The sequence below is a fragment of the Heterodontus francisci genome, chromosome 7 (assembly GCF_036365525.1).
Source record: "Heterodontus francisci isolate sHetFra1 chromosome 7, sHetFra1.hap1, whole genome shotgun sequence".
Taxonomy (NCBI): domain Eukaryota; kingdom Metazoa; phylum Chordata; class Chondrichthyes; order Heterodontiformes; family Heterodontidae; genus Heterodontus; species Heterodontus francisci.
In genome coordinates, this window is record NC_090377.1 from 88,551,733 (window position 1) to 88,567,079 (window position 15,347).

Consider the following 15,347-nt stretch of genomic DNA (forward strand, 5'->3'; position numbering starts at 1 on the left):
CGAGCAGGGGAGTGGGACTGACTACATAGCTCCGTGGAGAGCAAGCATGGACTCGATAGGCCCAATGGCCTCCTTCTGTGCCGTAAATGACTCTGACTCTAATAAATTTTTTGACTGCTCAGTTTATCTGTGCACATGAGAATCTGTACAACAATCAGTTTCGGTCAATTTTGATTAGTTTCAAGGAACTGAGTCACCAAAGCCGATTTTCTATTTCTCTAATTGTTTTCCTTTCAGTGGGTTTTAGAAATTAAAAGTGAGTTTGAAAATAATGATTTTTATAGTAGAAGCACACACAGCTAGCATTAGTGAACCACTGTGTTTCTCAAGAAAGTCAGAAGCTTGGGCTAAAAATTGGATAGTGCTTCGTGCTGCCTGCTCATCTCAATGATTATGGCATACAGCCCAGTGCTAAATGCACTGCTGAGTGGTTGCATGCTTAGCAGCGTGCCCAGGTGCATGCAATGCTAGCACAACGTACAGTTAGCATGCGCTGCTTAAAGGCTACCTGTGCCTCTTAAAAGGTAGGTGCATTCTGGTGAAGCAGGTGGTGGAACTGTATCAGAAACTAGTTGTCAGCCTGGTGAAGCTACAACACAGGACTACATGCATACCTGACAGGCAGAAGCAGGATGCAATATACAAGGCTAAGTAATCTCACAACCAACCAATCAGATCTAAGTTCTGCAGTCCTGCCACATCCAGTCGCGAATGGTGGTGGTCAATGGAACAACTAACAGGAGGAGGAGGCTCCACAAATATCCCTATCCTAAATGATGGGGGAGTCCAGCACATCAGTGCAAAGACAAGGCTGAAGCATTTGCAACCATCTTCAACCAGAAGTGCCTAGTGGATAATCCATCTCAGCCTCCTCCTGAAGTCCCCAGAATCATAGTTGTCAGTCTTTGGTAAATTGAATTCACTCCATGTACTATCAAGAAATGGCTGAAGGCACTGGATACAGCAAAGGCTATGGGCCCTGACAACATTCTCGCAATAGCACTGAAGACTTGTGTTCCAGAGCTGGCTGTGCCCCTAGCCAAGCTGTTCCAGTACAGCTACAACACTGGCATCTACCCGACAATGTGGGAAATTGCCCAGATGGTGGAGCTGTATCAGAACTGTATCCTGTGCGCCATAAGCAGGACAAGTCCAACCTGGCCAATTACTGCCCCATCAGCCTACTCTCTCTCATCAGCAAAGTGAAGGAAGGTGTCGTCAACAGTGCTATCAAGTGACACTCACTCAACAATAACCTGCTCACTGACACTCAGTTTGGGTTCTGCCAGGGCCACTCAGCTCCTGACCTTATTACAGCCTTGGTTCAAACATGGATAAAAGAGTTGAACTCGTGAGGTGAGGTGAGGTGACTGTCCTTGGCATCAAGGCAGCATTTGACTGAGTATGGCATCAAGGAGCCCTAGCAAAACTGGAGTCAATGGGAATTGGGGGGAAAACGCTCCACTGGTTGGAGTCATACCTAGCACAAAGGAAGATGGTTGTGGTTGTTGGAGGTCAATCATCTCAGTCCCAGAGCATCACTGCAGGAATTCCTCAGGGTAGTGTCCTAGGCCCAACCGTCTTCAGCTACTTCATCAATGGCCTTCACACCATCATAAGGTCAGAAGTGGCGATGTACACTGATGATTGTACAATGTTCAGTACCATTCGCAACTCCTTACGTACTGAAGCAGTCCTTATCCATATGCAGCAGGACCTGGACAGCATTCAGGCTCGGACTGATAAGTGGCAAGTTACATTTGTGTCACACACATGCCAGGCAATGACCATCTCCAACAAGAGAGAATGCAACCATCTCCTGTTAATATTCAATGGTGTTACCTTCGCTGAATTCCCCACTAACAGCATCCTGGGGGTTATCATTGACCAGAAACTGAACTGGACCAGCCATATTAGTACTTTGGCTGCAAGAGCAAGTCAGAGGCTGGGAATTCTGCAACGAGTAACTTACTTCCTGACTCCCCAAAGCCTGTCCACTAACTACAAGGCACAAGGCAGGAGTGTGATGGAATACTCTCCATTTCCTGGATGTGGCTCCAACAACACTCAAAAGCTTGGCACCATCCAGGACAAAGTAGCCCACTTGATTGGCACCTCAACCATCACCTTCAACATTAACCCCCTTCACCGCTGATACTCAATGGCAGTAGTGTGTACCATCTACAAAATGCACTGCAGCAACTCATCAAGGCTTCTTCAACAGCACCTTCCAAACCTGTGACCTCTACCACCTAGAAGGACAAGGGCAGCAGCTGCATGGGAGTACCACCACCTGCAGGTTCTCCTCCAAGCCACACACCATCGCCTTTCCTTCACTGTCACTGAGTCAAAATCCTGGAACCCCCCAGCACTGTGAGTGTACCTGTACCACATGGATTGCAGCAGTTCAAGAAGGCAGCTCTCCACTACCTTCTCAAGGGCAATTAGGGATGGGTCATAAATGCTGGCCTAGCTAGCGATGCCCACATCCCTTGAAAGAGCTGCAGGCCAGTGAGAGTGCTCCCAGATTCTTCTGATATGGAAGGAGTCTTCTGTTAGTCCAGACAGTGGAAAAGAGGAGTGAGGTCATGTATCCACAGGGGACCAGGAAGCCCTCAAGGAATACACTGCAAAGAGAACAGGAGCAGTTGACCACAGAAGTCAATTCAAGGAATGTGGCCCTGAGGACCTGGTTGCAGTGCCACAAAAAAACTTCAATGACTTCACACAGGCAGTCAAAACCAGTAAAAGCGTCTTCAAATGCCATGTCCTACCAACTGCAACATCAGTTTCACACAGCACTAATTGCACTACATACCCATCACTTAACTATCAGCAATCTCTAGCAATCAGGACCGATGCCCATCATTCATTTGCTCTACCTCGCCCTCACCCACTTACCACTGCAATAGTTTCACAGCCACATCTCACAGCTTCCACATACTGCCAGCTATTAAATGGATCCAAGCCAAATGTTGAAGAATGAATCCAGATACAGATCCTTTTCTTAATAGTTGGTTTATTCACAGAATGCGACAGTACATATCCCTGCCTCCTGCAAACCCATACCTTGTGTCCCAACAGGCTCTCTTTATACCTCTTTTGAAACACCACATAAATTCAAGGAAGGGACTAGGTATCCCTAATGAAGGGGCACCAGTACCATATGGGAACAAAAAAGAAACTATGAAGGAAAATTAACTAAATCAAACTAAAATATCATTCCCAGTAGTGATGTTGCACTCCAGTTCCTCTGGTGCCCTCTGGATTATGGAAGGCCTCAAACATACTGGTGGACACTGTGTGCTCCCTTTCCAGGGACACCTGGGCATGAACATAGCCGCAGAAGAGAGACAGACAATCAGGTTGGACGACCCCCTCGATTGCCCGCTGCCTGGACCTATTGACCAGGCCTAGGAGCAGTTGCACAAGGAGGTCTCTTGACATTCACGCTCCCTTCCACACCGGGTGGCCGAGGATCAGGAGCGTGAGACTGAAGTGCAATCATTACTTGAGGAGCAGCCTCCTCAGATATTCGAGTAGGGCTGCAACCTCGCAAAATCTACATAAATGTGGAAAACAGACTCCTCCAGGCCATAGAAAAATACTGGCGACCTAGGAGTCCATGAATGGACTTAATCTATTGCATGGGACTGCCGCATGCAGCAGACTCTCTTTATATCCCCTCTAAGTCTAAATTAAACAATCCCCTTCACCTGTTTATCTTAACAACATAATTAACCTACCATTAGCACCAGCTATTTAGCTATGACAGGCATATCACTCAAACACATTGCATCACACTCATTGACACTCCTCTCTCTTTTACAGGACAGGGTTACAGATAATGGGAGGCAGTAGCACAAAACTAGAGGGGGAGTGGCAGGCCTGTCCCCTTGGAGGAGACAATGCTGCAAATTATTGGCCAGCAGTGACTAAGGCCGTTGCAAACGGCATCACCAAGAAAATCCAGAATGACGGTATATGCACCTTCTCAAATTCCACTTCACCCACATCCCACAACAGACATGAAGTGTAAGTGGCTGATGGTGTGACCATGGACCTCTGGCTTTCCACCCCACCCCTTTTTCCCTCACCCCAATCCTCTCTTACTACGTTTATGTATTCAGACACCCAAGAACTGCTGCCTGGTCAGCTGGTGCAGCCTCACAATGAAAGGCTGATCTGCAAGAGCAGACGTCTGATGAAGAAGTGCCGACACTTGATCTGACACTTGCAGTCACCAGCTCAGATACTGGCACTGCGCATATGTTGGAGAGTAGTATAGATGCAAGATCAGCATATGGTGAGTCACTGGTGTTACGACCGACCGCTCCTGTCAAAGTCCCCAAGCAAAATATACAATTCTGATTGTGGTGGGACCAACGCACTGTTAATTCGATCCCGTCATTCCACAGATCAGCTAACATATCATTTAAATACTTTCCAAATTAAAGAAAGACCCACCAAATTGTACCATCTATTAACCTCCGAATGAAGCTAACCAAACCAGGTGTCTTTAAATCAACAAATTAACTCTTTAATTAGAAGAACTAAATTCTTAAACACTATGAAAATTTAAAAACAGAAAAATTAGAGTCCTTGCAAATTTACAGTCCAATGTTGTTTGAAGTCCTCGCAGAATGTTGTTTGAAGTCCTCGCAGAATGTTGTTTGAAGTCCTCGCAGAATGTTGTTTGAAGTCCTCGCAAAATGTTGTTTGAAGTCCTCGCAGAATGTTGTTTGAAGTCCTCGCAGAATGTTGTTTGAAGTCCTCGCAGAATGTTGTTTGAAGTCCTCGCAGAATGTTGTTTGAAGTCCTCGCAGAATGTTGTTCGATGTCCTCGCAGAATGTTGTTCGAAGTCCAGCGAATTTCAACAAATTTCAACAATTAACGACTTGCAAACACTTTCAACAGAATCAATCTGACTTTAGAGTTTTTGAGGGATAAAAGATTATCACAGTCTAACTTCCCTTTCTTCAGTTTAAATTACCAGAGATCTCTGTCTTGGCTTGACTTTTTAGACTTTCGAGAGATAATAATTAAACAGATTAAAATCCTATTTCCTTCAGTTCAAATGGTTGAGAGCTCTTTTTTAGTGCTGACACCACAGCTGTTTCTGTGTCTTCTGTCAGTGTCTCTGTCTGTGTATCCAAACTGTCTTACTAACTGCCAATTCAAACTGAATTATAACAAATGTATTGCATCAGACTCACTCCCAGTGGCTGTTTCCATGGTATCGAGAATGCACCCTTTGAATCGCAGTCTCCAAATGGCTGTTTCTAAGGCAACAAAAATGCACCTTGCTATAACTCCTAAGGCTTTCCAGCTCTTAAAACAATACTGATTCCTTGCAAGCCTTAAAGGCAAACTGCATATTCCAAAAAAAAACTACAGGACCATGACACTGGGTATGAGTCCGCTGCTGCCAGGCAGGAGGAAAGGATAGCGCAGGTGCCAAGCACCACTCTCTTCTGACTTCAACAACTTTCGCGATCTCACCAAGAACACAATACTTCCACTAGCTCTACAGCAGCTAAAGAAAGTTAGAAGCATCTCACCTGAAAGACCCATACTGATCCCTTTAAATAACACTAATTGGGGATCCTTCTTGTAGCTGAACGCAGCTGTGAGTTTTTAAGAGAAGATACTAACAGGACCTGCAAGGTGGCATTAAATCAGCATTGGCTGCTAAATGACATCACAATCTACTCACTTTGCATGCTCCAGCATGTGCACAGCATGCTCATGCTCGCGCCCTACCAGGCATGGCCGACCATGCCGGAAGTGGATCGGCTGCCATTTTTAGGACTCTGGGTGCCTGTAGCCTCAACGTGACCGGCATTATGGAGCCCAATTTTGTGGCCCTTTTCTCGAAGTGTTGATGGCGAATGCTTCTATGAGTACATTTTGTAATTTTGTAAAAACATACAGGCCCAGAGTTTGCAGTTAGCGTCGAAGGAACGGCTCTTATAGTTCATTAATAGATGCCCACAGAGCTTCTGCGGGCTTTTGAGCAGAGTCTTGCTGTCATCGGGTGCAGCGCCCTCTAAAGGGGATCTCTGCCATCTGCGAGCAGGGCAAGAAATAGTGAGGCTCTTCGGCCAACTATAGTGAAGAATCCTAACGGGCAGTGTTTAAAGCAGGAAGAATAAAACAGGAAGTATAAATTAGTTTTAAACAATGGACAGAAAGCAAAATAAAGATTGGGAAAGACAGATGGGAGTAAGTGGAAGCCGGACCTCAAAGGTAGTAATCTCAGGATTAGCACTTCTGGTGCCATGTGCTAGTGAGTTCAGAAATAGGATAGAGCAGATGAATGTGTGGTTGTAGAGATGGTGCAGGAGGGAGGGATTTAAATTTTGGGAGCAATTCTGGGAAAGTGGGATGTGTACAGGCTGGGTGGGTTACACCTCAACAGGGCCGGGACAATAACCTCCGGTGCAGGTTTGCTAGTGCCATTGGAGAGGGTTTAAAATAGCAAGGCAGGGGGTTGGGAAGCTGAGCATAGATTCAAAATGGAGAAAAGCAGAGCTGAAAGTGGAAGGCAGAAAATTAGCAATAGAGTTTGAAAGGCAGTGCAAACAAAGTTTGGAAAATAGACAAAAAGGAGTCTGATTGTGCTTAATGGTATGTACCTAAATGTAAGGAGTGTAGTGAATAAGGCAGATGAGCTGAAGGCACAGATCGACCTGTGGAAATATGATTTTTTAGCTATTACTGAAACATGGCTTAGAGAGGGGCAAGAACGACAACTTAACATTCCTGGTCATAGGGTTTTCAGACGAGATAGAGAGGGGAATTAAAAAAAGGTCTGATGGCAATATTGATTAAAGAAATAATTACAGCCATTAGCAGGGATGATATGTTAGAGGGAACATCAAATGAGGCGATATGGATTGAACTAAGGAACGACAGGAGGGCAATCATACTGCTGGGAGTGCATTATAGATCTGCAAACAGTCTGAATGTGACAGAAAAGCATATTTGTAGGTAAATTGCGAACAAATGTAATAAAAAAGGCAATAATAGTGAGGTCTTTCAATTATGCCAATATTAACTGGGATACAGTCAGTGTAAACAGTACAGAGGGCACAGAATTCCTAAATTGCAAACAGGAGAACTTTTTTAGTCAGTATGTGGCAAGCCAACAAAGTGGGGTGGGGAGCAATTCTGGATTTAGTTTTAGGGAATGAAGCTGGGCAGGTGAAAGGAGTATGAGTGGGAGAGCACTTTTGTGGTAGTGATCATAATTCAGTTAGATTTAACATAGTTATGGCAAAAGACAAAGACAAAATAGTAGTGAAGATTCTAAATTAGGGGAAGGCCAATTTTACTAAGCTGAAAAGCAATTTAGCAAAAGTGGACTGGTAGCAACTACTTGAAGGTAAATTGGTGTCAGAGCAATGGGAGGCATTCATGAAGAAGATTCAAAGTGTCCAGGGTAAACATGTTCCCACAAAGAAAAAGGATGGGATAGCCAAATCTAAAGCCCCCTGGATGTCAAGGTGCATAAGGGTGCTGTGCTGGTGATCTGCTCAAGGTCCTCTGTACTTTTTCTCCACACAGGAGAGATGAGCATGACTAGGGAAGAGAGTATATGAGGTGGTTTCCCATTGCCTTCCTCAGACTGGAACAGGAACTGAACCTGCACTGTTGACATTGAACTGAGCCGCATGCTAACTATCTAGCCAACCGAGCTACCTGGTCTCCCTCATAGAGGGTAAGATAAGGCAAGAAAGGGAAGCTCATTATAGCCTTGGTCTGAACATGGACAAAAAAGCTGAACTCCGGAGGTGAGGTGAGAGTGACTGCCCTTGACATCAAGGCAGCATTTGACCGAATATGGCATCAAGGAGCCCTAGCAAATGGGAATCGGGGGTAAACTCTCCGCTGGTTGGAGTCATACCTAGCTGCTTCATCAATGACCTTCCTTCAATCATAAGGTCAGAAGTGGGGATGTTTGCTGATGAGTGCACAATGTTCAGCATCATTTGTGACTCCTCAGATAATGAAGCAGCCCATGTTCAGATTCAGCAAGACCTGGACAATATCCGGGCTTGGGCTGGTAAGTGGCAAGTAACATTCGTGCCCCACAAGTGCCAGGCAATGACCATCTCAAACAAGAGCGAATCTAACCATCTCCCCTTAATGTTCAATGGCATTACCATTGCTGAATCCCCCACTATCAGCATCCTGCGGGTTACCATTGACCAGAAACTGAACTGGAGTAGCCACATAAATACTGTGGCTACAAGAGTAGGCCAGAGGCTGGGAATTCTGCGGCGGTTAACTCACCTCCTGATTCCCCAAAGCCTGTCCACCATCTACAAGGCACAAGTCAGGAGTATGATGGAATACTTGCCTGGATGAGTGCAGCTCCAACAACACTCAAAAAGCTCGACACAATCCAGGACAAAGCAGCCCGCTTGATTGGCACCCCATCCACCATCGTAAACATTCACTCCCTCCACCACTGACACACCGTGTCAACAGTGTGTACCATCTGCAAGATGCACTGCAGCAACTCACCAGCCTTTCGACTGCACCTTCCAAACCTGCAACTTCTACCACCTAGAAGGACAAGGGCAGCAGATACAAGTTCCCCTCCAAGCCGCACACCATCCTGACTTGGAACTATATCACCTTTCCTTCACTGTCGCTGGGTCAAAATCCTGTAACCCCCTTGCTTAACCGCACTGTGGGTGTACCTGCACCCGAAGGACTGCAGCAGTTCAAGAAGGCAGCTCACCTCCACCTTCTCGAGGGAAATTAGGGATGGGCAATAAATGCTGACCTAGCCAACAACGCCAACATTCCATGAACGAATAATAAAAAAAAAGCTGAGGCATAGAATATTAGAGCAGGAAGATTATGCTGGAAATGTATGCAATATTAGTTAAACCACATCTTGTTTTGGTCACTGCATTATAGGGAAGATGTGATTGCACTGGAGAGAGTGCAGAGAAGATTTACGAGGATGTTGCCAAAACTGGAAAATTTTAGCTATGAGGAAAGATTGGATAGGCTGGGGTTGTTTTTCTTGGAACTGAGGAGGCTGAGGTGTGACTTAATTGAGGTGTATAAAATTATGAGGGCTTAAATAGAGTAAATAGGGATTACCTATTTATCTGAGCAGAGGGATCAAAAACTAGGGGGCATAGATTTAAAGTAATTGCTAGAAGGACTAGAGGGGAGATGAGGAAATATTTTTTCATCCAGAGGGTGGTAGAGGCAGCAACTCTCACCACACTTAAAAAGTAGTTGGATGTCTTTTGAAGAGCTGTGACCTACAGGGCTATGGACCTAGTGCAGGAAGCTGGGATAAAATTGGGTAGCTCTTTGTCGACTGGCACAGATACAATGGGCTGAATGGCCACCTTCTGTGTCATAAATTTTATATAATTTCTATGAAGAGAAAGAGATAACAGAGACAAGAAAGTAAAAGTATTTTTAAAATCTCCAACACACATTAAATTCTGGAGGAATGAGACTCCATACTTGTAAAATTAAAATTTTAAGGTCCTAAGAGTTAGTTTGTAATTATGACTGATCATGCCATTTAAAAATTCACTGATGCATGAATGCACCAACCCTAACATTTTCTTTTTTTGTAAGGGTTAGCTAGTGGGTAAGTACAGCAACATCATGCCTTTACATTGACTTCAATGCAGAAACTATTGGTGAGGTACTGCTATTACACAATCTGAGGAGAAACAAGATAACTTGGACCACAGTTTCTGGATATCCACATTTAACTGTGTGTGTACACAGACTGTGGGAGTTGCTGTCCAATTTACTCCATAATAACGATGAGAATGCATTTTTAGCCGAGATATTAACCTCACTGTTATTCTCAATGCAAAATCTGGGCCGTTATAATTTGTAAGTTGATCTCCTTCTGTGGTGGTACAAATGTTGAGTTGGAACTTGGACTTGGACCTGCAATCTGTGTGCTTTATTTATGAATTTGTGTTCCAGCTTGATGAATGAGCCCACATTCCAAATTTATGCTCCTGACAGGCAAAATTTTGCACGAAGAATACACATTTATAAAATTGCTTTATTTACAGTCTATTTACAGGCATATTTACAGTTATTTTGCTCTGGAGGTTTAATTTTGTTTGACCGCTGCAGTTTTTCTTTTGTATTATTATATCTTCTGAGTTTGGTTCTTATCTCTTTGAGTTAAATGGGCTGGATTTTGTGAGGCCGTGTGGATTCCGTGCCTAGTGCCCAGCTTAAACACACGCTCTGGCACATCTGAGATGTTTACCAAAGGCAGCCTGTGCCGACACAGGCAGCCCAATGAGGGAGAAGGGCCAAGGAGCATCTCACAATTAAGGCATAAAGGAATAAGCATTTTTCAACAATGAATTTGAACTGCAATGACAATAGAACTTTATAACACAAAACAAATGGCAAATGATAAACACCCATGAAACTCCACGTGTGTTTGCGTGCTTTTCTTAATACGTTTTGTGTGCTTCAATGCAGTGTGACCCCTGTGATAAGCAGCTGAACTGGAGGCAGGCAGCCCCTTGGCCTGGGATGATTTCAGCAGCTATCCTCTGGCTGCCTGAGGCCTGGAGGGCCCCGCCTGCTTAAGGGTTTCCTGCATAGGTGCAGGACTGTCCTCAGGCATTGTGGCTACTAGAGCTGAGCTCACTGGTGGAGGGGCTGAGGAGCCGCTGTGTACGCTCAGAGCGTCCTGAGAGGAACCCCCCAGTTTTGGAGATCAGCCTCTCCTCCTCCCTTTCAAGGATCATTTGAAACTCCCTGCTGACCATAGAAGGACGAGGACCTGGAGAAGACTCCAGGCGCCTTAGTCCCTCGTCCTTTTCTAGTCACTGCTATGCTGAGCTCATGGCCAAGGCGATGGTGTGCAGGTCTGCGCGCATTTGCGGGATCTGATTCTCCACAAGGGTCACAAACCTCTCAATGGAGGAAGCTATGCACTCACACGCTTGAGACATGATAGCACTCATGGCATGGATGGACTCCTCCCTCTTTCGCTGGGGGCTGCGCATAGTCTGTGGCAGCTCTGCCAAATATTGCCTTACCTCTCTCTGGAACTCCAACATGTCCTGTCGAAACCAGAGGCTTGACATCAGCCTGGGGCTCAGCATGGGCCTGGCCACCCACAGTCCTCCGACTGTCAGTGGCCTTCGCTGTCTCAGCCTCAGCCAGCTGCTCAGGCATGTGTTCGGTGATCTCAACAGCTTGTAATCCTGATTTTTTTTTTAGAGTTACAGCACTGAAACAGGCCCTTTGGCCCACCAAGTCTGTGCTGACCATCAACCACCCATTTATACTAATCCTACATTTATCCCATATTCCTACCACATCTCCACCTTCCCTCAATTCCCCTACCACCTACCTATAGTAGGGGTAATTTATAATGGCCAGTTTACCTATCAACCTGCAAGTCTTTGGCTGTGGGAGGAAACCGGAGCACCCGGCGAAAACCCACGCGGTCACAGGGAGAGCTTGCAAACTCCACACAGGCAGTACCCAGAATCGAACCCAGGTCACTGGAGCTGTGAGACTGCAGTGCTAACCAGTGATTCTAAAGCCAAGCAGAAACTCACCAAGGTCAAAGTATCTGTGCTAGTGGAAAATGCAGGGGAGTCATATGATGGTGCATCCTCTGACTACTGCTCCTCTTCAGAGGTTGGCACTTGTCCCCCTTCAGTTGGAACCTCCTGCGAACGCCAACCTGCATGAGAAAACACAAATGTGTGGGTTAGGCAGTGCAAATCTTGTCATGCCAACCATACATGATGCGGATTTCCAGACGTGTGTTGGATGTTGAATGAAGACAATTCTCACTCTCTTGCATGGAGACTCCAGTCTCACCATCTACTATTGAGCGGCCAGCCTAGGCCCCCGCTAGCTCCAGTGCCTCCTTCTCAGTCGTCGATAGAAGCCATATATCTGGAATTCCTCCACCAGTCCTTGAGGTCTCTCTGTTGTTATGGGCCCGCTTGTTCTGCAAGTGGAAATAGGGAAATTACAAGAGCTCACAGGGAGAGCGAATGAACAGTTCTCCTGGTGGCAGCCTTTCGGCCTCTGCTGGGTGTCCTACATGGTTCTTCTCCATGTCCACTCTGGGGGGAACATAATGGGGGTGAGCTGTGAAAGAAGGTGGCCTGTGGCCAAGATGGTAGGATGTGGTGATGCCTAACCCCCTTTGCAAATGCCTTTGTGGTGACTCCCTCCCCATGCCTCCTGCATCGCCACATGCAAGCCCCAAAGAGGAAAGAGGTATGGAGCACTCCCCTTGGCAGACTGAATGAGGTTGTTGACTCTCTTTCTGCATTGCACCCATGTTTAGGGGGGTGACTCAGTATCTGCTGACCTCCTCAGCGATCTCCATCCAGCTTGCTTGGTCAGGCAGGAGGACCTCTTCTTGCCATCCCTGGGGAAGAGGACCTCCTGCCTTTCTTCGCAGCCTGGAGGAGAATCTCCAGGGAGGCATCGCTAAACCGTGGGGCTACGTGGTGTCTTTCCTCTGCCATATTGCGCCATCCTTTGCTGGGAGTGGGAGGAATCCAGGAGTTACTACCACACTGGGATTTAGCAGCAATTGGCAAACAGTAAATCTCTCAAAGGCTGCAATGCAAGCAGGGCTGGCAGGGCTTTAAATATGGTGCCAGCACCTGCTCCAGAGTCATTTGACACTGCAATCAGTGCCTCAGAGCCCGGCCCTGTCAGGCAATTGGACGGGCCCCGCGCCTCCGATATGATAATTAGCTGCCCGCCATGTAATCGTGGTCGGACAGCAGCACACGTGATGAGCAGCGACAGCGCCCACCTCCGGGTTTGCCACTGGGACCTGCACTGGGAACGCTAAATTATGCCCATTGTGTTTACTCTTTAATCATAATGACTGCACATCAAGTAATTTTATTCCAGTCCAAATGATCTAACAGAGATGGTGGTTTTGATCATGGCAAATCTGTGTCACTGAACAGCTGCTTCTAATTTTGTCTTTTTGTACTAGGACTTTGATGTGTTAACTTCAAATTACCTATAAACTTAGGAGGAGAAGGAAGTCGTGTTAGTGGCAGTTCTTTACTATGCAATAATTTTATATCGGAGACAAACTTATAGGTTAATAAAAAAGATTAAAGATTCTTAATTAACGTGGCTATGTTTAAGTCTAATTAGCCTTTTTGATGTTTGAATTGATTTCACATTTAGAGTGACTCTTCCTCATAATTACTATGGTGGGCATTAATTCTGTGATAAATGAAGTTGAAGTTGTAAATGTGTTTACAAAGAACTCTTTATAATTTTGCTACACAACACAGAGGATATCCTAGTTTTGGACTCCCCTACAAGTGGAAACAACTTCTCTACATCTACCCTCTCAACCTCCTCCATAATGTGACAGACCTCTATTAGGTCACCTCTCAGGTTTCCATTTTCTAAAGTGTATAGTCCCAGCCTCTTCAACCTTTCCTGATAGTTATAGCCTCTTAATTCTGGTATCATCCATGTAAATCTTTTTTGCACCTTCCCTAGTACCCCTATATCCTTTCTGTAATATGGAAACTATAATTGTACATAGTACTCTTAAGTGTGATCTAACCAAGGTTATATACAAATTTAACATAACTTCCCTGCTTTTCAATTCTGTTCCTCTAGAAATGAATCCCAATGCTTTATTTACATTTGTTATGCCCTTATCAACTTGCATTGCTACTTTTAATAATTTATGAATGTGAACTATATCCCTGTGCTCCTCTACCTCATTAGGACTCTTATTTTCCAAGGAGTGTGTGGCCTCCTCATTTCTCCTAGCAAAATGCACCACATCACACTTAGTTGATTCTACTGTAGATTCTATTTAAACTGAGAATGCCCCATATCTTTTTTGTTCTTGAATGATTGTGAGAAATGTCCGAATGCTTCAATAAGTTTCATATAATTTAGGGTTAGATTTGGTGGGCTGAATTTTGTGCCCATGGCGGGGCTCCCTGCTGAAAAGGCAGAGGGAATCCCGTCTGGGCCAGCTGGAATCCCCCCCCCCAACCCCCCCATCCCCAGAGTGATTCTACGGCATTGGGCCAATTAACAGCCTAGCGCCAAGATCCCTGCCCCTTTAAAGACAGGGATCCCTCCTCCAAGACCTGCCGGCCGATCACACGGCCGGCAGCTCAGCATTATTGCTGCGGTGCAGCAGTTAAAGTGGAGCTCCGTTCTCATCAATTCCCCATTTTAATGCCATTAGTTCTGCTGACGAATGGGACTCTGGCATGAATCTCATTAATAAGTGCAAATTAGGATTGCATGGATATATATGGGAGCCCCAGTAGCATTTTAGCTCATTCCTGTTGGAGTGCCCATTCAGCAAAATAACCTTATTCAAATGCCAACAAGTGCTCCTCTGACAAGGAAAGACCAGGGTTCTGTTGCTGAGGCTCCCTCCCCTTCAGCTGTGATACTCTTAAAAACTCCCTCCCTAAATGCCTCAACCATGCCAAACACCCACCCCCACCAGTGGCCATTTGTGGTTTTCTGCCTGACCTGTTCAAGCAGCCAACTCGTGTCATTCCAATTGCCAGCCACTGTAATCTGCTGGATGTACGACGAAGAAACTCTGGCACTGATTGGCATCTGCTCCTATTGTGAGCAATTATTTCCATAATCTTAGTAACTTTCTTTCATTTGAGGTTTGCATGATTATTGTTTGCTATTGTTTTGATAGCATGGAGTAATAACTTCTTAAATAAACATTGTTTCATCTGCCATGATATCCAACCACCCAAAACCTCACGACAAGACTGTGGTTTAAACTTGATAAACTATTGAGCTGGTAAATCCATCTACACATGAATTTTTCTCCAGATGTTTAAGAGGTAATTTTAAACCCTGAGTTAGATAAACACCTCATATTCATGCCTAAATATTCATTATCCTCACTTTGTGCTCAATTTATAATTTTCAAACATGCTAGAATCTTTTATTTTAATTGAACAGCTGTATTGTGTGCTAGTGTCTTATTACCTACATTGCTGTGTCATTTATTTTTGTTTCAGATAAGACTTGGATGCATTCACCTGAAGCTTTAACAAAACATTTTATACCCTACACCGTAAAGGTATGTAATGACCTATAATGATCACAGGGAAAATAATCAATGCTTTAAGAGGAAAAAGGTGCTACAAATTCTTGATAATAAATGTAAACTTCTGGTTAAAATAATTGAATTTGCTTTGAGGTTTTGCTGTTTACATTTACATTGATATCTGGCAGAACACACCAATTTTTAAAAATTCCACCTGTTTATTAATTCCACCTGTTCTGATATATTAACAAATTATTAGATTTGCCAATT

At 44.9% G+C, this 15,347-nt stretch overlaps 1 protein-coding gene across 9 annotated transcripts in view; it reads left to right on the forward strand.

Annotated features, from left to right (window-relative positions):
- The window catches only part of gulp1b (GULP PTB domain containing engulfment adaptor 1b), a 475,365-nt gene that overhangs the window by 293,619 nt on the left and 166,399 nt on the right, over positions 1–15,347 (forward strand). For all 9 annotated transcript variants that reach the window (XM_068035589.1, XM_068035592.1, XM_068035597.1 and 6 more), the window contains one exon: positions 15,049–15,110. In XM_068035589.1, the coding sequence (XP_067891690.1) occupies positions 15,049–15,110 (62 nt within the window). The remainder of the gene's footprint in view (positions 1–15,048; positions 15,111–15,347) is intronic.